This window comes from Sparus aurata, chromosome 13 (genome assembly GCF_900880675.1).
Source record: "Sparus aurata chromosome 13, fSpaAur1.1, whole genome shotgun sequence".
NCBI classification, from domain to species: domain Eukaryota; kingdom Metazoa; phylum Chordata; class Actinopteri; order Spariformes; family Sparidae; genus Sparus; species Sparus aurata.
This window is the reverse complement of record NC_044199.1, coordinates 16,451,173-16,473,607: the sequence shown is the minus strand read 5'-3', so window position 1 is coordinate 16,473,607 and position 22,435 is coordinate 16,451,173. Positions and strand designations below refer to the sequence as shown.

General features: G+C 40.0%; 2 protein-coding genes across 3 annotated transcripts in view; both read left to right on the top strand.

Moving 5' to 3' along the window:
- Positions 1-741: 741 nt before the first annotated feature.
- On the top strand, positions 742-4,254 carry btg3 (B-cell translocation gene 3). 2 transcript variants are annotated; one of them, XM_030436928.1, is made up of 5 exons: positions 742-869; positions 1,776-1,983; positions 2,131-2,268; positions 3,245-3,437; positions 3,711-4,254. In XM_030436928.1, exons 2-5 carry the CDS (start codon positions 1,811-1,813, stop codon positions 3,912-3,914), a joined length of 708 nt encoding a protein of 235 aa, XP_030292788.1. In that variant the 5' UTR covers positions 742-869; positions 1,776-1,810; the 3' UTR covers positions 3,915-4,254. The 2 variants fall into 2 exon arrangements, with proteins under 2 accessions (XP_030292788.1, XP_030292789.1); XM_030436929.1 differs by lacking the exon at positions 742-869 and adding an exon at positions 1,325-1,470.
- Positions 4,255-5,512: 1,258 nt separating this feature from the next.
- The window catches only part of cxadr (CXADR Ig-like cell adhesion molecule), a 45,662-nt gene continuing 28,739 nt past the window's right edge, over positions 5,513-22,435 (top strand). Inside the window, exon 1 of the mRNA XM_030438584.1 lies at positions 5,513-5,708. Within this exon, the coding sequence (XP_030294444.1) occupies positions 5,657-5,708 (52 nt within the window). The 5' untranslated portion in view covers positions 5,513-5,656. The remainder of the gene's footprint in view (positions 5,709-22,435) is intronic.

Genomic DNA, 22,435 nt, shown 5'->3' with positions numbered 1-22,435 from the left:
AGAATTAACTGCAAAAACGTATTTCACCATCATTTCACTTTATAATGACACGCTTCTTGGATTTTTTCGTGGACTGAGAGTTGTTGCATTACGTGGTAGACGGAAGTTGGGTACCCTCTTGTGGATTAAACGTGGAACTACAAATGATTCAGGAGGTTGGAGTGTCAATTCCAGGAATTACTCACACCGTGTTATTATGGTAAACTTCACAAGGATCAAATAGCCTTTGACACAAGATTTTGAGAAACTGACATCAATATTACAGACATGACTTTAAAATCGGGTTAGCCATAGAGTTTGTAATGTTCTCCAAGTTACTGTTGTGGTCATTTATATAATAATAAAGGTCTGACACCCTTTCAGTCTCACCCAACATTGGGTCCTAAGACATTCAGTTTAAGTATGGCTTATAAGAAATCAGTTAACTGATAATGTTACTTTGGCTTTGTTTTGTAAATGATTTGTGACTGTTGAGTGGCCTACAGTGAATGGAATCATTTTACACATTTGTCTCAACAAAAATAAAAATCCTTTTACCGTCAGTGCTACAATGCAAAGTTCGGTTTGACATTTTCGTGACGAAATCACATCCGTAGTTGCAACCATTGAAACAAACAATAAACACATGCCCGACGAAATGAGTCATAACAGTAACACGTATGACTCATCGAGAGCTCACGCTTTTACGAACATATGTTTGACCAATAAATGCGCTTTACTGGTCTGTTTGGAACCAATGAGAGTGATCGGTGGGCGGGAATTGTGTAGTAAAGGGCGGGGCTAATAACCGAACCTGAAGGGTTCTTCTGTTGGCCAATTTCCCCTCACCATTCATTTTGTGCCCACATGCTGGAAGCTCCCAAGGAAAGGTAAGTCAAGCTGTTCGTATCGTCGTTTCTCATTCCATGAGCTAAGAATCGTGTGATTGGCCTGTCGGTATATCACAATTTACTGTGACTATTCCAAACTTTCTCCGCTATATTTAGCGGACAGCTTCTTTGTTTGTTAGCAGCATTTGGGCTGTTAGCGTCATCTTAGCCCGTTAGCAATGCAGCTAATAGCCTGATATTGTCTTGGGGTATTGCTCTAATGTAATCACCATGAGGTTGGGGGTAAGTTTCAAATGCGTTTCGGCGCGATTTAGCTAGGCGGCTAACGTTATGGTGCTAGCGTTAGGCTAACTAGCTAGCACACTGAGAACAGTAGCCCGTGTTATGGAGTGTGGTGAAGCGTGGATAACCGGAACTTGTGCATAACAGCTCCCGCCTTTCTGGGACATCACAATCGCCAGACCGTTTACTGGGGTCAACAGAAGAGACGGGGAACAAAGAGACAATTGTCTTTAAATTCACCAGTATCAGTTTTAAATCTCTAAAACAGCGATTTTTACCACGCTTACCTGGACACGTAGCTAACGTTAATGAAAGGGACTGCAAATGCTAACGTTAGTTACCAGAATAACGAGTGTTGGTAGGTTGGTCAGGTGTTGCCGATAAATACATCAATTACCCTCAGTGCAGTTAGACTCGGAGGGAATGTTTGAGCAGTGGCGGTTGTACTTCTTCTCAAAGACATGAAGAGGTGTATTCCAATATTGGAAAGGGAAAATGTTGACATCTGGAACTCAGTGTTGCTAAAACTGTTAGGAAACCCTTAACTCTGGGCTCACACTGCACGTTTGTAGGGTCTGATTCTCTTCTTGCCACAGGAATGTGAAAGAAAACACGTGTGATTGAAGTGCTGCTCATCTGACCAAAGTTTGCATTTTCTTACAGAGGCTTGTCTGAACGTGATGACACATTTGTGAAATATGAGGAGAGAAATTGCAGCTGTGGTGTTCTTCCTGAAGAGACTCGTGAAAAAGAGGGAGAAGTTGGAGTCGGACAAAATCGAGCTATTTGTTGAGAGGCTTGCTGTCGCGCTGCAGGAGAAGTTCAAGGGCCACTGGTACCCAGAAAACCCCAGCAAAGGACAGGCATACAGGTGGTGTTCTGTCTTATTATATTTGAATCACCGCTCTTAGCAGAGAAGTGGAGCTCGTCCTTCCCTATCAACATATTTTTTTTGTAAATACAGTGGTACTGATGGTGTTGGGACTAGTTGAACTGAAAATGGTTTTGTGTGCGGCAGGTGCATCAGAGTGAACAGGTTACACAGGCAGGATCCAGAGCTCCTTCGCGCCTGTCAGGAGAGTGGGGCTCAGTACAGTGATCTGGGACTACCCCGTGAGCTCACGCTGTGGGTGGACCCTGGGGAAGTCTGTTGCAGGTGAGACTATATGTGAATTTTTTCATAAAAACAACTATAACGATTTAAAGAAATGTGTTTCTGCAGCGTTAAATACCCGTTTAGCTAAGACTATGAACAGATTAATGGCTTACAAATACCATATGTTGCTTTATATTTTGTAGTTTCTTTATTTGAAAGTGTTTTTCCAGCACATTACTTACTTTCATTGATTAAAAATGATATGAGTTCAAGCTAAAAAGAGTAAACAACCAAATACCTCTGTGTTTATGAGTGTTCACAACCTAACTTGAAAATTCTTCTGATTTTGGTCCTTGTTCTGCAAACTTGTGGAACTTGATAAAGTGTATGTTTGCAACAGTTGGATAACCTGGATAAAAATTAAGCTATTAAATAACCTCAACTATGAATAATTCAGTTGATCTTGTTCTGAGAGACGGCGCATTCTCTGTTCAGACTCGGCTAATGAAAGCACATGTCAGACAGACAAAAGCATACTAGCTTATGATCATCTGTAGCGGCCATCATCATTGTCATCACAGACAAAGGTAGACTTTTAAAGTGCATGTCAACAATTGTAATAATAATAATACAAGTTTCATAAAACTGAGAAGTATATTACATATTTCACACCCCCTGGGTCATATACATACCAAGACTCGTGGAGGCCACTTGCCTGTTTTTTACTGCTTAAAACTCACCTCAAAAATGTCAAGTTTTCCATGAAAACTTAATTACTTAATTCAGTAAATGAGTGGCCAGATGAAAGGGAAAATATAGTCAAAGCCTTGACATGGTTAGAAATGCTTATTTTTATTTGGAATAATACATTTGTCCTTTCAGACTTTTCTGTATTAATACCCTTTTCCCTCTTTTTTTTTTAACATTAATCTTTGTCTACCTTATCTAATCAAGTGTTTGTGTTTAAACTGTTTTCCTGTTTAGTACATTCTACCTATAAAGACTAAAAGTGTGTTTTTCCTCTCCCCATTATTAGATATGGAGAGCAGAATCCTTGTTTCTCAGTGGCCACTTTCGCCAACGACGATGAGGAGGACAAAGATGTTGCGAAGAAGGTGACAAGTGCTTTGGAGAGGGTGACGTCAGACTACCACTCAGGTTCTTCTTCAGATGAGGAGAGTGTACACACCTCGCCCCTCACTATCTCCAACAGCCGCTGTTCTTACCAGGTATTGCATAATATATTTTATAATTCCTATGACTAAATATTCTGTGCAGGTGTGGAAAAGAAATGAAAATTACTCAGTGATGACTAGATTTAGGTACACTGTAAAGTAGCCATGCTATATTCTGTTTTGATGTCTACTGGTTGAAATATTGTGTTCAGATTAAATTCTTTTATCTTTTAAAAGTTTTGTATTTGTCTTTTTTCAATAATTAAAAATCCATCCTCAGCCATGTGTTTGTGTAGCATTTCATGGAAGATTTTGTTTCCTTTTTAGGCAATGAATCCTGCTGCTCCTACATGGCATCCTAAGAAGATGGTTCCAGGGAAGGGTCCCATTCTTCCTCGGCCTCACTACGGTTTGGGGCCTCGTGGCAGAGCTCCCCACACACCAAGGCATAATCTATGGGTCCCTCCTTGCTATAGAGGAGGGCCTGGATATTGGGACACAAACCAAAATCTGGCATATTGTTACAGTTAGGTATCATGGTGCTGATCACACTGGACAATAAAGCTGAAGACAGGTTTAAGGTGACTGACCAATGTTTTTTTTTAAACATGAATTTTTATAGCTTATATATTGACTGTTCTTTTTTGCACTTTAGACCATTTGTTATAGTTTAAATAAATCACTTGTATTAAATTAGATATTGAAATTGGAATACTACACGTAGTCTTGAAGTACTGTATTTTTACAATAGCAGAAGTTCATGTATGCCACCTATTGTCCTTTGTGAAAAAGTTTTATTTATTCATAGTGTAGAATTGTCAGATGTATAGGCTTAAATTTATGGAGTTTTATTAAACACAATTTACAAGCATCACTGTGTTTTTTTTTTTTTTTTTTTTTTTTTTCCCCCCTTATTTTGATATCTACTGAAAATGGTTGTGGTTAAAAGTTCTATTTATCTTTTATTTACTTACTTACTAACTGAAAGTGAACCCAGAAGTACAATCGGTGCCTAATGGCTAAGAAGGTTCCTGTTAAAAGATTGATTAACTAATATACAAGAACAGTGCTTTATCATCCACAATTTTGAAATATCCTCTATTTAAGCATACCAGAGGGGACCTAACATTTATACTTCTACCTGTATGGTCCAGATAGTCTGAATTTGACTTGCAATGCTGCCAGCAGTCCCTATTGGTCTGGGCCACAGCCATCCCAAGTATTTTCCCTGTTCTCTTTCCTGGCGAGCCCTTTTAATTTAAACATACTGCAAGGAACCTTTTAACTGGTTATGAGTCTCATTTAGGAAAGAAGCTGTTGTAGTGCGTCATATTACAGTTATTAAAGGGGAACTGTGTAGTTTTGGAGAAGCAATTCAAAGTCACACTTCAAATATTTACGATATCAATAATACAAACTCATGTATTTTCCATAAGTGAATGAACAAGCTGTTCTCAGGAAAATGTGGTAGGTACGCTTGAAAGGTGGCAGGGTCTGCCACATACAATGTAAAATGGCATGAAATTGTTGTCCTTTTGAGATCAGGTTGTTTATTCAGTAATAAAAACAAACAGGTTATTTACTTTGATTAGGTTTTAAAACAATCAGTCAATGAAGATGTTTGTCTTCTGATTAACATTTGTCCTCCAAAACTACATAATGCAGTCCTGAATGGCTACATTATTTTGCTGCTATGCATGCTGCAAACATCATTTATTAATTTATCTATTCATTCATTCATTAACATATCTATTTTTGATTGTTTTACATTATTTGTATAGAGCTGTTTCCTTGGCATAGTGTAAGTTGTGTACAGGGTAATATAGGGTGGGGGGAGGAGAGGAATAAACCAAACACGTCTATGGTGTGAATAGTTAGTAATAGTTGTGTTAACAAATTTACATATACATTTTGTTAAATAAAAAAGAACAGGTTTGGGAAAACGTGCGGTCTGTTTACCCTCGGGTGGATGGGAGAGCCACCAAGAAATTAATCCAAGCTAACGGGCGCCATTCTTCCATTAACAAGAAACACGTCCACGGTTCACACCGGCAGAGGGCAGTACTGTATTTGTTTGGGGGAACCGCCTGTCACGTGACACCCTGCGGCGCGCTCCGCTGTGCACCTGCAGAGAGCGGCGGCGGAGGAGGAGGAGGAGGAGGAGTGGAGTTTGGATGCTTCGGTCGAGCTGGGCTACCCACTTCTCACTCGGATTCAGCACAAGTTGTCGGAGCAAGTTTCACTGAAGAAGTGGTGGAATAGCTGGAACAGGAATGGAGCTTTCGTTCGCCCGGTTCTGCTGTGTGCTGTTGAGCCTGTTTGCAGGTGAGTTTTCGGACTCTAACCGCTGAGCTACTTCGGTTTTCTAATTTTTCACTAAAAACGGCGGCAGCGAGTGCAGTCTCCGGTCAGCCGTGTGCCATAACGTCACTGGCGTTTACATCGAAACGTGCCCTTTTCGACAGGTCCAAAATGCCAATGACTTTACATGACGTTTCCATTACCCTAAGTTGGTAACTTGAGGAACATATCATTTCCAGACCTCAACTGCATTCACTAAAAAGCAACTGGCCGACAGGGAATAACTCCGACCCAAGGTCAGTTTAGTTAGCTAGCACACCAGAACAACGGTCCGGCTAAACCGAATTTAAATTTGAATTGTTCAACTGCAACTAAGGTAGGGTATTAATAAAAGAATGACTATTTACTAATGTTACTTATTCAAGGTGGAAAGAGAAACGAAAAATGAAAGACAAAGAGGACAACATATAATGAATCAAAGTTTACTAACGCAGTGTCACATTTTAATACGCATTTATCTCAGTGACCCCAATAAAGAGTCACAGAATATTGGTTTAACACATCGTCCTCTAAGTAAACCAACATAAGTGGCTTCCTTATACCCTGGATGAATGTTTATTAAAATGTATGCCATTGTGATATAGTTCCCACAGTAATTAGGTGGTGGATTATGTTTTTTAGGTACGCTTCCCGATGCCAGAAATCTGAGTATTTCCGTGTGATGTCTTTCGGGTTTATCGTCTGGTGGTTAACACAATAGCTTGATCCGCTTTTAAAACCTGTGGCTACACTGACTTCAAAGTGCTGCCTTTTTTGTCTGCCATCTGCCAGCAACGCTGACACCCCACCCCCCAATCTCCTCATTCCCAGTCAAAAATCCCAGGTTATCACATTTGATTTAAGCGCATGTTTGTTTGTGTTGACAGCTTTGTTTAAGTCGGTGTCTTTTACTTATTGAAACGTTTTAAAGCCAAGACCCTCACCTCAGTGGGCTGCTGTTGTTTGTTGATACTGTAGGTGGGCAGATAACAGTGTGGGCTCATAAACCTTTGATCAGGATGATTATGTTTAAACCTTTCTTGCTTGTGTTAACTTATAGTCAATGATTAAAAGGTGAAATTGAGATACTCCTCATTTGGCTTGGACCTCCGTACTTCTCTTTTTTTTGTCGCTTTTTATCTAAAGCATCAGTCGGTAATGTTTCAGGGGGCAAGTTTGAATTAATTCGGAGAAGAGGAGGGCAGGTCAAACAAAAGTTTTTAGAGTGAAACTGGTTGAGAGTTTATTCGGTTAGTGTCTCATCAGGGCAACAAATGTAGAAACACTGCTAACATTCTGTTGTTTTTTCAACAAAACAATATGCTAAAAATGTGTGACCTCAGTTTTTTTGTTATTAAAGTAAATGTGTGAATAAGTTATATGGGCGTGGCTGTTTACTGCCCTGGAATCTACAATGAAACCAGCACATCACTCCTCCCACTCCAAACAATAATGTGAAACTTTTGCTTTGGGATCGTCTTTTGGCTTCAATGGGTGACGTGCTGTGGCCATCGCTGAAATAGTTCCTGAGGTTTTAATGGGAAACCAAAGAGCCATGGTCAGGGCAATGACTTTCCAGTATGTTGATTAGTTAGAGAAACCTCATTTAATGAAGAAGTGCCTTGTTTAGAATCATCCAGCACATTTCTCCATATAAAAGCTGGGGCACTGAGTGCAATATAAGGTCTACATAGTGTGTTGTTTAGCCTCCTTTTGTCTCACGATTCCCATTGTTGTGTCCACTAGTTTGAGCTCATTACCATCTTAATGGCATCATGGCCTCGTCATTTGGGCGCTGTTCCACTTCATCAGGCAAGAACAGTATCCGCTAGACTCGTAGCATTCTTTTAAAGTGGCTTGGAAATACACATAATGTGCTAACCTCTCTTAAATTGAAAAATAACAAGTGGGCTCTTTCTGCTCCATTTTCTTTGCTCTATTTGTCCACAAGGCACAGCATGGAATATGAAATGTTGACAGAAGCAATGTACTTTTATGTTGGAGATCTAAAGTCCTTGAGATTTTGGTCAATTGTTTTTATCCATCCAGCCATCACATTGTTAAAGGGAAGAATTGGTCATGCTTTTGCTTGTTTAAAGCTGTCATTGTCGGATAGGCGATTGTTATAGTGAAATCATATGAGTAGGCCTAGGCAATATATTGATATATTTTTATCTTGATATGACAATATGTATCGGTTTAGATTTTGGATATCATTATATTGTGAAGTAGGCGTTGTCTAGAGCTGCAGTGTGTTATCAGTTTGTTGCCAACTGTTAAACTGTTTTGGAGAATGATTTATGAAATATCATCAGAATTACCTGATTCCAGCCTCATAAATCTGAATATTTTCTGGTGTCTTTACTCCTCTGTGACAGTAAAGTGAATCCCTTTGGGTTTTGGACAAAATAAGACTTCTGAGGACATCATGTTGGGCTTTGGGCAACACAGATCGACATTTTTCACCATTTTCTGACATTTGACAGACCAAACGCCAAAACCAGTAATCACGAGAATAATCAGCAGATTAATCAACAATGAATATAATCAGAAACCTCTTGATTTCCATGTGTCAATCTGTACACTATGCATGTCTGAGTCCTTGCATAGGACCTGAAAGTTAATTTTCACTGCCACAGTGCAATTAGACCTGCCCTGGTGCTCTCTCCATCCCCCCTTTCACTTCTGGCTGTGTGGGTTAAGAGTGAAGCCGCTGACCTATGATAAACAGAAACCTGGTGAAGCTATGAGCAGGCGCAGTATGCAGATAACTGATAAGCCCATGACCAAAGGCCCCGGCTAGGAATTGGTTGCTTGGTTACCTTTTGAAAACAGACACGCGGAAACGGGGAGTGTACTTGTGTGTGTGTGTGTGTATGTGTGTGCTCCAGTTTCTCTGGAAATCTACCCTCCCTCTTGTATGTGTGTATGTGTGTATGTTTTGGATCCTCTTACACAGCAGAAACAAATCATTTTTAGTGTTTATTGATTATCGTGATGCTATAATGTTTTGATTAGTAGCTCTTCTTAGGACAACTAACACTTAAAGATGTACGTATGTGTTGTTAAGCAATAGTTGTAACCAGAGAGATGGGCGGAGGCATGTTTAGCACAACCTGAGCCATTGTCATTGGCCCAATGCAGACAGCAATGACTTGAGGTCATATTCACTTGTCATAACCCAGCAGTCCAACGCCACTGCTTGCCTCCTGTTGGCTGAAACATGTTGCAGCCACAGCTTCAACCCCAGACAAGCAGCCACCCACTCTGCCTGGAGCCCCATGTCCTTGGAAATGAAGCAGGAACATGTAGAATCGGATTACACTCTAGGGACACTGCTTTGTCCTCCACAATCTGATGATGGGGACGACCGAGCATGAATATTCACAGCCCCGGATGTTAATATTTTAGCATGCCAGCGCTGTACAAGCCCTGTGCCAACTCCTGGTAGTGTGAAACGCTGATCCCGCCTTTACCTCGCAACATTACCCTACCTCTTTCTTCTTAGCCTTAGCTCAGCCCTCCATTTCATATCAGAATTACTGAATGAAAAATTTGCTGCCTGCTTTTGAATCAGCAAAAATGATTGATAGTGGTGCTTGTTTCTATGTCCTGTTAATGGCCGTGCAGCCACTCTGTATTCAGAGCTCATTTCTTTTTCACAGGTATGGGGTAAAACTGTCGTCTGGGCCACTGCCAAAGCATTCTGGTGGGAAGATATATTGGCAAGATTATACTTGAATCTCCTGGTCATAAAATCAATGTTACTATGACAGATTTCAAGTTTGGATGTCTTCTGACTTCGATAATACTTTGACCACAGTATTGACCTACTGCCAAGCCAGGCTCCTTGGAGGCATGCAAATTATGAGCTGTATTGCTCTAGAACATTTTTGCTTTAATGACACAAATTAGTGGATGATTTTATATTTGTTGTTGTTTCCGTTTGACAATTTATACAGGGTTTTGTCAATGGGGAACATAGGATTATATTGTCTATATGTATGTAGATAAACAATAATATTGCATTACTAGCCCTAGTGTTAGCTACAGTATTGATGGAAAAACTGTAGGCTATATGGAAGAAATATTGTATTTTTTCTTAATAATCCCTGTATGTTTTGCTGTTTATTTGGGTTTGCATCACTACTGAGTTGATAGTGAGCAGGGACAGCTTTTTATTACCTTGCTACAGGCAAATTTGTAAGATAGGGGCAAAATTATTGATTAAAACAAACATTAATAAAAGAATGTGTGAGTAATGTCTGTCTACTGTGTTGCAGAGTTGTCTATGAAAGTTAGTTTGCTTACAAGCTAGACCCAGTCCATCCTGTCCCACGTTACCAATTTGTACCAGCAAGAGGTGAGCCCCACAAGCTCTAAGTCAAAAAAGTATTTACACATATTTCTGTTTTCTTTACTAAACAGAAAAATACAACAAAGAGTTGCATTAAAAACAACAGGGAGAGAAATACGCCTTTTGTATGTAGCTTCATCAGCTTCGCCCTGTGCTTTATTGCAACAGGTGTGTCTTTTAAATAATAAGGTGCTGGGGATTGTGACCTTGTTAGATTACATGCAAAACACATAGTTGTCTCCCTCTTGTTTCTAATGTAACTGTGGATAAAATGGTGTCAATCGTAACCTGGTGTGTGCTATAATATTGATTTAAATTTTTTTCTATTTAATTTAATTATTTTTTTTTAAATCTACTGTGAATAGCCCTGTGCAACACCCAGAAGAGAAGCACTGCTGTGCTCGCAGTATCTTCTGGGTTTTAGTTTTTTTTTTAAAAAATGCAACCGAACACCTTTTGAATTTAAGTTGTGCTCTGTTACCGAACTAAGACATGCACAATTGTCTTGTTAACTCAGCATAAAACATACTTCATTCAAACTCTATTTTAAAATAAATAAATCTCCCCAAAGCAGTCTTGGTTTGTCTTTCCACAATCACCTCTAGTTTGATCTAAATAAATCCTCAACTCTACACGCCGTTTTTGCTGCTGATACTCTCTCACTCCTCTGCCGCTTTATGCCTCTGCTGTCACTGCCAGGCATGTTCTCTTCTCTGTCCCCAGGGTCATAGTCCTGGTCAGAGCCGCTGTAAATCACCTCTGTACTGTATCCCTTGTCTTCAAACTGGAATTCTGTGGTCTCAGAGGTGTTCAGTTCCAGTTCAGTGAATGTGTTCACTCTCAGGCTACTAACTCTGATTGACCTGAACCCTGTTGGTGACGATGACTCCCCTTTGTGATCTGAGATGCTGGTCCAGGCAAATTTTGGCATGACTGTCTCTGCAGCTAACTGAATCATTAGCTACTTAGCTAACAATAGCTAGCCACAACCAATGATCGCTAGCAAAGAGCAGCAGGTGTTGGCTACTTGAATGTCTTAAAATTGTCAGCATTTGCTCCTTCTCACATTGTGTTGTGGCGCAAAATAAACATTGGAGCTTCTGGGGAACTCAAGACTTTTTGGGCTGTTGCACTAATGCACTACGGTAGATGATGGTAGAGAGTAGGTAGTACACCTCCGATATCTTTATCATGACTGCAGCAGAAAAAAGTACATGTAGAGCAGGGATTGTTCTGAACGAGAGACATTTCCTCTCCTGTCCATGTAACCTATCAGTTAAAACAAGGTCAGTGCAGTGCTGATTTTCCCCGCTCTCTCGAGTCCATCGGTCATCATCACTGCATTTCACTGTTAGGGCGATAAACACCCCCAAAGCACATTCATCACTTAGCCACTTGATGCCCAGCTATGCTGTGCCTACAACGCCCTGTGCTCCTAATGAGGAATAATGGGCTCTGTGACAAATAAGCTGTTCGCTGCGATGATAATGAGGGTTTTCACGTAACTCATATCTCAAATGAACATCGCCAGGATACCATTTATCTGTAGACAAATGACAAGGAAGCAGAGTAGATGCTGCACACCAGGCAGTCAATGAGATTTGAAGGAATTCTTTACAAAATGCAATATAATTATTTAAAAAACTGATACTGAGTTCAGTAAACTTTCAAAATAAAGTAGTTGCTATGCTGCAAGCATAAGTTTTTCATGTACAGAACTATGATAAAAGAAAATGAGTTTCTAATTTGGTATTACTTTTTTTCATAGTAATTGTCACAGATTTTAAATTGGGGATGTCTCTTAGTGGATTTTACATCTCAGAAGAAGACAATGTAGCACCATAACTGTTTTACTTCTTGAAGGAAGAGAATCGGCTGTTAAAATTGACGTATAGAATTACAAAATATTGCTCATCCAGTGTTCAGGTCTTGTAAGCATTACTCTACTTCTGGTTCTCCCCCTTGCTTGAACTTTAAATGTTTTTCCACACTTTATGACTATGTATTGTGGTCTGTGTTTGCATAATATTCTCACGGCATCTGAGCTGGCCATCTCAGTGTGAGGATACACAGTGTGGCAGCCTGGTCCCCAGGGGGCTACATCTGCAGGTGCTGCCGTGCAGTCTGCTCCTGCTTACCTGCTAGGTAGTTGTCAGCTCAAGTCTGCACATGCTTGAACCTCTGCTAGATTATCCATTGTGCAATATTGAAGAAATGTGCTTAGTAGTAGGCTGCATAGCATGCTTTATCATGTAAAACAGACCTGACCATTTATTCTGACAACAAATCCTTTTCTGACTTACAATGAACCCATCCTTTTCGAGATAAGTATTGTATATTGTATTGTTCATGTCACATTGTTATCAGCTAATGTCCAGGCATTGTCTTACATAGAGCTGAGTTGTGGGAAGATGATTATATTTTGTCCTGCAGCAGTAAGCCCCCACTCTCGCCGCTAAGAACATTAGAGTTAATTGTGTGTCTAATCTTGAAAAATATTATGGCTCGGAAAATAAGCGACAGAAGCAGAAGGTGGAGTGAATTTTGGGAGGAGGATGAGGAGGAGGTAAAGCAGCTGTTGAAGGAGCCATTTTTAGCACCTCTATCTCATTGAAAAACATTACACATTGTCGACTGCGGGTATGGTGAAAAAGGCAAATAAGTGTTGTCTGACGACAGCTTCTGTCTTGATTCAGTCCCACTCCATTTTGCTTCCTGTGGTGCTCGTATTCAAGTCAGTCTTTGTCAGTCTTAGTCTGATGTTGAATCATTATGTTAAATTATATAGTTATGCTAATAACTCCTCTCCATTGAAAAAAGGGATTTGTTATGAAAAATGCCCGTTGCACTGCACAGAATCCTGAACAGTTTTTACAGTAGTATGATTGATTTTATTAAACATTTTAGAATTACATTAAAGTGGTTGTGTATTGAAATTTTATGATGTAGGCCAAATCTTGTTAAAAGGCAGCACTGATACAAAGCTACACAGAATTAGACCCAGAAAATCCCATTTCTCCTAACATTTGTTGCCTCATAATCAAGCTGTTGCTACACTGAAGCCAAACACTGCAATACAAATCCTTTGAATTTAGAATCTATAAAGCGGAAAAATATTAGATGTAGGTTTTAATATTAACCTAGAGGGGCTCTAGAGTCTGTCTGTTAGAGCATCTGTGCATTGTTTATATGGCATTAAGTAAGCCTCACTATTTCACTGATATGAATACATCTCAGGGTCGGTATATTTGGAAGAAGCTGTAGATATGTTTACAGGTGGAGGGTGATAAGGAGAAAGGAATGCTACTGTGTGTGTGCAGCTGTAACATTTATGCAAAATGTCCCTAATCTCCTTTGAAAATATGAATGCAAGGAAACACTTTACACTTTACATGAGATTAGAATAGATGAAACCCTTTCCCATGGGGTAATCAGGTCATTGCATTAAGAGAAAGTGGAAGCGGGTTACCCCTCTAGTCTTGGGTTAAAGTGAAACTCTCACCAGAAAGCAACCGAGGCTTTATTTGTGATTGAATATGCGTCAAACCTTGGTGTAAAAGCATAATTACGACAAAAGAGGCACTTTCAAGAGTTATTTAGGAAGGCTTGAGGAGTGGTCCACCATTACTCTCCTGCCTGTTAGGTTGCACTCGGGGATCGACACTTTTTGTCTGCCATGACGGCGTCGCACCTGAGATGCTACTGCTGATGTGAGTTGTCCAAAACTTTCTTTTTAGTAAACTCTGTGTACACAAACAATTTCTCAATGCTCGCATTCATGTGTAGAGACCCTGGTGATACTACGAGCAAAGTTTCATGTTGTGTCGAGACTTCTTAGTGTTTTAAAAATAGCGAGCGTAAAAGTGCCCCTAGCACTCCATTGAAAATAACCGAAATACCAAAAACGAAACTATGCTAAATCCTAAAAGTGCCTCTTTCGTCGTAATTATGCTCTTACACAAAATTTGGACTCATCATCAATCACAAATAAAGCTTCGGTTGCTTTCTGGTGAGAGTTTCACTTTAACTTTGCATAAATGTTCACATTTAACATTTGAACATTTGGATGACGCTATTTCCATATAACCGTATATTCTTTTTACCAACATGCTCATTGCCAGGGTTTTCTGTACCAGTGTAACCCAGCCCAGATATGGTAATAATACTGGTCTACAATGAACTCAAATTTCAGAATTTCTATTTATTTGATTTTTATTGAAAAAGGTACAGTTCTTGAGGAGAACCCCTGAGCCAAATATGTGCACCTGAACCTTCCACAAACCTATGGAAAATACTGATCATTACTTCTCTATTACTTGTACTCAAATTTTTTGTGATAAAAAATAAGGGGTAATGCTTATGTTCAAACATTCAAACTAGTCTGTGAGGTAAATCAAAACATTAGCCAGTGTGTTGCTTCATTGTTAAGGCAAGTCAGGAGAAAGTATGTCGATGTCTTTTGTATGAATTTAAAGTGTTTTTTACTACATTCAGATTACTTCATCTACTTACTATGGTTTTGCAACCAGCTGTTAAATCTAGGCCTGCACGATATGAGGAAAATCTGCGATGTGCGATAACACTGTTCAATATTGCGATGACGATATAACTTGCGATAATAATATGCAATTTCAATATTTGTTTATTTAACTATAAAGTTAATGATGGCTAGCGTTAGTTTTGAATTGTTCGTGTAGGTCTTTATGGTTGTATTGCAGGTGGTTGTGTTTCCTCTAGAAGTTGCAACAACTGCTCTGCATGTTTTAAACAGTACCTGTGTTTGTAACACGTCGTCTCTCCTGAATCCAAAATAATTTTTGTAAATCATCGGAATGTGTTTATCGCACATGTTCATATTGCGATTACGATGAAAATTCGATTTATCAAGCAGCCCTAGTTAAAACAAGTGTGGCTGTCTGCCACCTCCCTCTCTTCTATTAACATTCATTAAAATGGTCTTTTCCATGCACTCCTTCCTCTGAAGTAATTACTCTTGGGTCGTTGTTGGATCTATATATATGATTGCTGGGACATCTGCTACAGTTGGGTATAGAAAACGCTCAGTGCCTGAATCACAGCAAGGTCAGCAAGCCACAGCAGACATTTAATTACTGTAGTGCATCTCACTGCCATGTGAGGAAATCAGCATCTGGCCTGGTCGCCCTCGAAAGGGATGAGATTGAACTGAAAATAGCTCAGTGACTGGCTGGTTTGTGATGGTCAGAATGCACATTACTGCACAGCCTTAATTACAAGTGATGCCGTTTTAATAAGCAGGCACAAGGGGCCAACCAGACTGTAGTTGTTGCTGGTAAGTTCCTGAAGAACCAGCTGTTAAGTGTCTTAATGGAGCCCATGTACAGTAGAATTCATAGGCACACACACCTGTGTTGCTGGCTGGCTGGCTTCCTGGCTGGCTTTCTATGAGTAGCTCATCATTTGAAGGATAAGAGTAAACCCCCACATCGTCTGCAGTCATACTTGTTTTCACAACATCCAACTCTTCTCACAAAGTATAGGGGAACGTCAGCCCTACATTATCCCCCTGTGACAGGACATCTATCTGATGAGTGTAAGGGGATGATTTATCAACGACACACAGAGATTTAACACAAATCCATACCTGGAGTTGTAGATTAATGACCTGTGGGCATACAAAAAGAGCCTGTGCCTGTGCATTGTTACCTGGCATGTTATCAGCTAAAAAGTCTGACACTTATTATTAATCAGCCATTAACGTGTTGCATAGTACTGTAACATCTCAGGAGCTTAAATGACCTTGTCAAATAGATCTGTGAATTTAGTTTAGACATGAAAAGTCTGATAATCCTTCTGCTGTCAAATGAGTTATGGGAACATTTTCTTTTTTCATTTTTCATTTTCTTGCTACCCTTGACCTGGATTTAAGTGAACAGATATTAATCTAAGACCCCATGGGATGTGGTATTATAGTAGGACAAGAAGTCTTGAACTGATACACCCCTAGACATCACTGCAGCACACATACTATCAGGTCGTCTTTGGCAGTATGCATGTTTTCTCTATCAGGATTCAGCATATTACATCAAATCAGCTATTTTTATGTTCATGTACAGTCTGCATAAGGTAAGCAGTCATCATTGTGCTCTATCACATTCACTTTACTGAGATTGTTTGCTTGTCAACCTGATCGAGGATGCCCTATAAGCAGTGTTTGGCTGCCTGTCTAGACCACTCGGGGGTCAGACCTTTTTAGATGTCAGTAGAGTCACACGGGAGTTTGCTGTATGGCCGGTTTTCAGGCAAAAGCACTTTACTACATCCACTCAACACTCAAAAGCCAGACGTCCTTGCAAAATCTTCTTAAGGAAGCAGGTTATTTGTAAGTGCCATTTGTTTTTACAACCCAGCTGTCAGAATACATGTTGGGAATGTACATTTTGTAAAAAACATTGATATATTGAAACTTTACGCTGCTTTATGGTACAACTTCATGTTCCATTATGTTGTATTTCGTAAAAATGCTGTGCTTATTGTATGGTTAAGTTAAGGCACAGTAACCACTTGGTCAGGGTTAGTTAATTGGCCTACCTAGTTCATTTTCCACAAACATGGCTGTAAATTGTCCGACATGTTGTTGTACACAACAGTTTTTCGACTGCAAATTGTTCCTGCGTAATTGAACTAAAAATCAATTAGTTTCACACTTGTGAAATGTTGAAAAGCCATGTCAAACAGTAATCTTTTGCTTGGCAGTCATTTCACCCAGCTGAAAGCTGCCAGCGTGCCCTGCTCCTCCTGAATGAAAGACTGCTCTTATCATGAAATCAGAATTTTGTATGGCGCGTGTTGAGGAAATGCTGTTATCAGGCTTATGAAACATACAAATGTGAAATTATGAAAATATGTGATTTGCAGAATTATAAATGCCAACATTTTATTCAGGCACCCGTGATGATTAAACTCAGTTTGGCCATAGAAGGTGCAGTAATTGTACAGTATTAGTCATAGACGTTTCTCCTCTCAGGTATTTATTTGATTCATATTTCTGCCTTGACTGGTGTAATGTTTTCATTTAAAACCAAGCTTAAACTTGATTTTCTCATTTGGCTTGAAAGATAGCATCTCCATTTCCTTTCAACTAAGTAGGTTGACTGTCCACTAATAATATTAAAGAACTTATAGTCAACGTTTTTATGAAAGCAAACCCTATTGTTGATAGTTATTATTATTATTATTATTATTATTATTTGTATTATTATTATGGTCTGCATTTTTCTGCAATAACTTGTCAATGTATTTATATTCAATAATGATCTCGTCCATTGACCATATGTGTTTTATGAACAAGTAAGCAGGCCAACTGTGTTATTTAGTCTTTAAAGTTTCTGTTTGTACCAGCGAGTACATTGACATATTTTGCCTGTGATTACCTTGTGGTTACATTTTAGTAAATACCTCATTACATTTATAAAGTATAGTGTTAAGGACTGCCAAGGTTATTTCACTCTTTCATACATGATTGATATTAATCCGCTTTTTATACCAAGCGGTGTAGTATCATCAGTTAGCATCAACTTTTTAACAGCCAGCATTAACAACTGTGAGTTCTACTTGTTCTTTCAGTTCTCCTGCACATAGCTCTGGGATCAGCTGGTCATGTTTCTGTTATAATGGTCATGCCGACTGTTCAGTATGTGATTATGAGTGTTTTACTTCAAATATAATTATCAGTAAAATATACATTACAAGATTTGCAATGTAAATAGTTAGATAACATGTATTCATTTACTAATGACTTTATCATACTCATTAACCATCACTGAGAGAGAATATTACAGCATATTGCACTGTGTTACAGACAGAACGCTCACATTAATTTGTTTCTTGTTGCAGTCTTTGGTAGAAGCTAAGATAGATGCGGAGGGATGTTGTAATGTATGTGCAGTTGTGTGTAACTTGGGTGGTTGGGTTCCACATGAATCGTTGCTATTGGCTTTACTCGGCTCTGTATTAAAAAATAGCACAGTTGCTGCTCTATGATACAGAGGTAATTTCATGCTCTGGAGTTCAATTTAATGTTGGAGTAACATATGTGTTTGTATACAGCGCATTATTTTTTTCTAAAGGAGATTGTGCCCAGTTTGCATTGATCAGCGCTCTAAGGATATTTTTACAGATGCTTGGGTTGTCTAGATAAATTTAATTAGCTTGGGAAGACTATCAGGGTCAAAATAACTAACTGTTCAATCCCTGCAGCTCGCATCGCCTCGTATCTTGAATCCCCTTTGAATCTGAGCGCTGCTTCTTTAAAGAGCTTACTGCATTTATTTGTACAGTCTGGACTCTGCTCTTCTTCATGAGTCTGCCCCATCTCATGCACAGTTCAAGAAAACAACATGGAGAATAATTACCATCATACTATGTCATGAGCAAAGTTGTAGGACTGCCTCTTCATGCAGGATAGCTAAACTAGAACAGCATAGTTATTTTTAACATTCCCAATTGCATCTTGCCATATAATGTGGTGTGTAGACTACAGTGGTTGTTTTGAGCTTTCTGCTCATGTCTAGGCTGAGAGTGCAAGCTAGAGGCATGAATAAACCCAGCGGTCTTGGTTAAGTTGTAACAACAACTGACAGTGTTCGCCTGCAGCTTCCTACAGGGCTCAACACTCAGGTGCATTTACTACACCTGCTTTCAAGAAGCTCTGAGTGAAGAGGAGAATCCAGCCTTGAAACATCAGGCCTGTTTCACTGTCTGCTCTGAGAGAAATAGAGGAAAAGAAAAAGGATTATCCATCTTGTTATCTTTTGACAGCATTCTTATCTTGATGTCCTGCTGTAGTGTCTCCCCCACACAGAGGACAGGAAGGGACTGTCTGTGTTGTTACACTTTCACAAAGACCTCATACTGCCTGGTCGGTAGTGCTTTGGACAGGATGAGAGGGTTTAAACAGAAGGGATGTTATAAATGCATTTGAAAAGGAATTGATGTTTTAGCAGTCATTATAAAGTACTTTATCAGTATGCCATCTCTGCATGAGTCCTCGGGGAGCTTTCAACGGCAGTCAGATATCTTTTCAAAGAAAAAGGCTGTGTTGGTCCTTTAGCCTCTGACAGCACACTCCAGGCAAAAAACACATATGACTGTGTAGTTTATACCAATGTCCAAAGGACCACCATTGTACATAATCCTTACGGCGGGGGACCTAATTTTAGACCAGCACCTAGAGGAAGCAGTGTGAGCAAGGTAGACTCACTGACTGCCTCCCAGCCAATCTAGCTGACAGCCATACATGCCTCTGCACTACTGGAAAATAGGTTACTGTGTAAATCTACCATAGGCAGAGGTAATATCTTAATCTGCAGGAGTTGGCCCTCATATCAAAACCAGCAGTAACCAGGTCAACTGAATCACTTAATAGGGGTGGGAAAAATGTCTGATTCTGCGATGCATCGTGATTCTCTCTAGAATGATTTTGTCGATGCAGAGAAGTTAATAATCAGAATTTTATAACTGAAATTAGTTTGCCTGCTGCAACGTTTAGTTCGCCTGCTGCAACATTCAGTCCACCTGCTGCAGAGGGCTACAGAAAGCGCCTGCTGATTCTCTGCTGTACACGCATGCGCACCGAACACACATGTGAGTTCTTAATGTCTGAGCGGCGACAAAATGGCTGCAATGGCTAGCACCAAGCCCATAGGACCTGCAACAGTCTTTGAAAGCAACTGTATGGCAGCATTTTCAGTTCCATGAAGTCGAGGGGAGAATTGACAAGACCTACACAGTTTGTAAGGTGTGTGGAACTCAAGTTAAATACTTCAGCAACACAACTAATTTAAAAAAACAACTTGCGCGATACCACCCAGAGTTGGGAGAGAAGCAGCGACCTGTTGCAGATGCCAGCCAGACAACGATGGAGCAGGCAGTGGCACAGCTTCCACCCAACTCTGAGAGAGCGAAGCGGATTACCAAATCCATTGCAAGTTTTGTTGCACTGGCTTTAAGACTGTATTCAGTTGTGGAGAACGTGGGTTTTCAGACGATGGTGTTCACTCTAGAGCCAAGATACAAAATACCATCTTGGCATACTTCATTGACACAGCCATACCAACGTTCTACAGTGAAACTAAAACAGAAGTTTTGGACACTTTTATGAAAGCGGGTAGGTAAGTAGCCATGCTTTAGTATGAGAGCTGATACATAGGTCCATAATGTGTTGAAATGCAAGCTGCGTTGATTATTGCAGTGAAAGGTTTTTTATATTTTTATTGAGGCTACAGTAGGGCTGCCCCCGACCAAGGATTTTCTTGGTCGACCAGTGGTCGTCATTTAAAGCGCTTAGTCGACTAATCGACGCATATATATAAAAAAAAAACATATGTGTGTATATATCATCTCCGCAGTAAAATGAATGCGCCTGTAGAGAGATTTACACAAGTAAAACACAGTGAGCTGGATAATTTAGCTTCCCCGGTACCAGAGCATGTGAGCGGAGCGCAGAGCGAGCGTGGAGCGATTTCACCGGAGCGTAATGAAATTTTAAGTGAGCGGAGAGCGGTCTTTGAGCAGAGCTGTCTGGTATAACTTTGAGCGATGGAGCGAAGCGGCGAACACCCACGTAAGCGGGGAGTGGAAATTCTTGCCGCTCAGCTCCGCTCACATGCTCTGCCCAGTACACACGAATAGTCCAATACTAGCGCATATAACAATAATAAAATGTATTTATCTGTGCTTTTAAACGTTCGGGCCGCCATGGGCAGGTAGCTAGGCTACTTACATGTTTAAGGTGGTACATCATGTTCGTCGTGGAGTAGTGATAGGCGAAGTTTTTCTTGCAAAGTTTGCATGTCACCTTCTTGGGGTCATCCTTTTTTTTTTAGACGTCTTTCCCGACATGGTTGGCTATTAATTGTTACTGTCTAACCGCGATGTCGAAGGGACCTGCTGTGTTAAAAAATAAATACTGACAATTTTGACAAGACACGGCTCCAAATGTTTAAATTTTTTTCCTGCGACTAATTGACCAATGAGATTTTGGTCGGCTAATGAGTTTTGGGTCGACCAGTGCTTGGTCGACTATTTGAGGGCAGCCCTAGGCTACACTATACTGTTTTCATCTCAGGGATATGCTCATTGCCTGTAACAGGAGGATTCTGTCATAGAAAGTCATATCTATTTGTGAAAATTGTTGCATCGAGATGCATTGATAATCGGTTTAGAATCGACTCATTGACCTCGGAATTGGAATCAAATCGTAAGGTGCCTAGAGATTCCCACCCCTACTTAATAGGAACATTTAAGCAGCATGACTCAAGTCAATTGCTGCTGGAATAAGTTACTTTTTCACTTTTCTAAGGAAACACGATTTTGGTTTATCAGTTCTATGACGATTGAGTTGTTTCCAGTGGTCAGATAAAGTTTGAAAATATGCTCCGCTCTATCTAAAGGGCGAGGGAGGAACCCAGGAATTCACTGGGAGGCAACTGTGTTTGAATAGTTGATATGGTATACCTTTCTCTGAAGGGTCTGCAGTCTGGCTGAATACCTTAATCCTTTTAGAGGTTTGGCAGCTAGCCATAAGAGTCTTTACCTCTCCATAGGTGTTTACTTAACATATATGTTGTATATATGTGACTGGAGTTACTGCCTAAGCACTTTTTAAAAGTTAAATGAAAATAAGTCCTCAGTTGACTGAAGCAACATGCCAGAGTACTGTTGGTGATTTGTTACAGATGGCATGAGGAAGTAGGTTGTTATTGCTGAGAAAGGCAAATCTGACCTAACTTGCTCGGTTCATTCTCATGGCCTCCATTTAATTAAGTAAACATGATGCAGTGAAACATTCAGCCCACCTTTTAGAGTGGGCACATAAAATTGCTTAGCTCTGGAAATTCCAGAAATGTGAAATTGTTTCCCTCCTGACAAGTTTCTGAGTTTGTCAAATCCCACCACTAATGACGTTGAAACCTGGCTTGTTAGGAGCTCTACAAAGGTCTTTTAATCCCTCAATTTGCCCTGTGTTTCAAGGGGAATGTTCTAGTTTGATATTCACGCTCTACTGCTTTAAGCTGACTTCTTGTGTGTTCACCTCTCTGACAAATTAAGAACAGCCGTGAGAAACCTTTGTTTGCTTCTGTATACTGTCCTCTGCATCACAAATGTGGCATATGAGTTTGTACGTTACCAAAACCAATATTGTCAGTACCCAACACATCCTACCCCACATTTAAAACCACTCTGTGAGAGTCCATCAACAGTGTGAATGAAGTAGCTGCACTATGCTGCACTTGTGTCTCAGTGTTTGATCAGCGATGCTGCCTCCTGATCACAGTTGGCATTGTGCCCTAGGGCCTGGACAAAGGCTGGGACT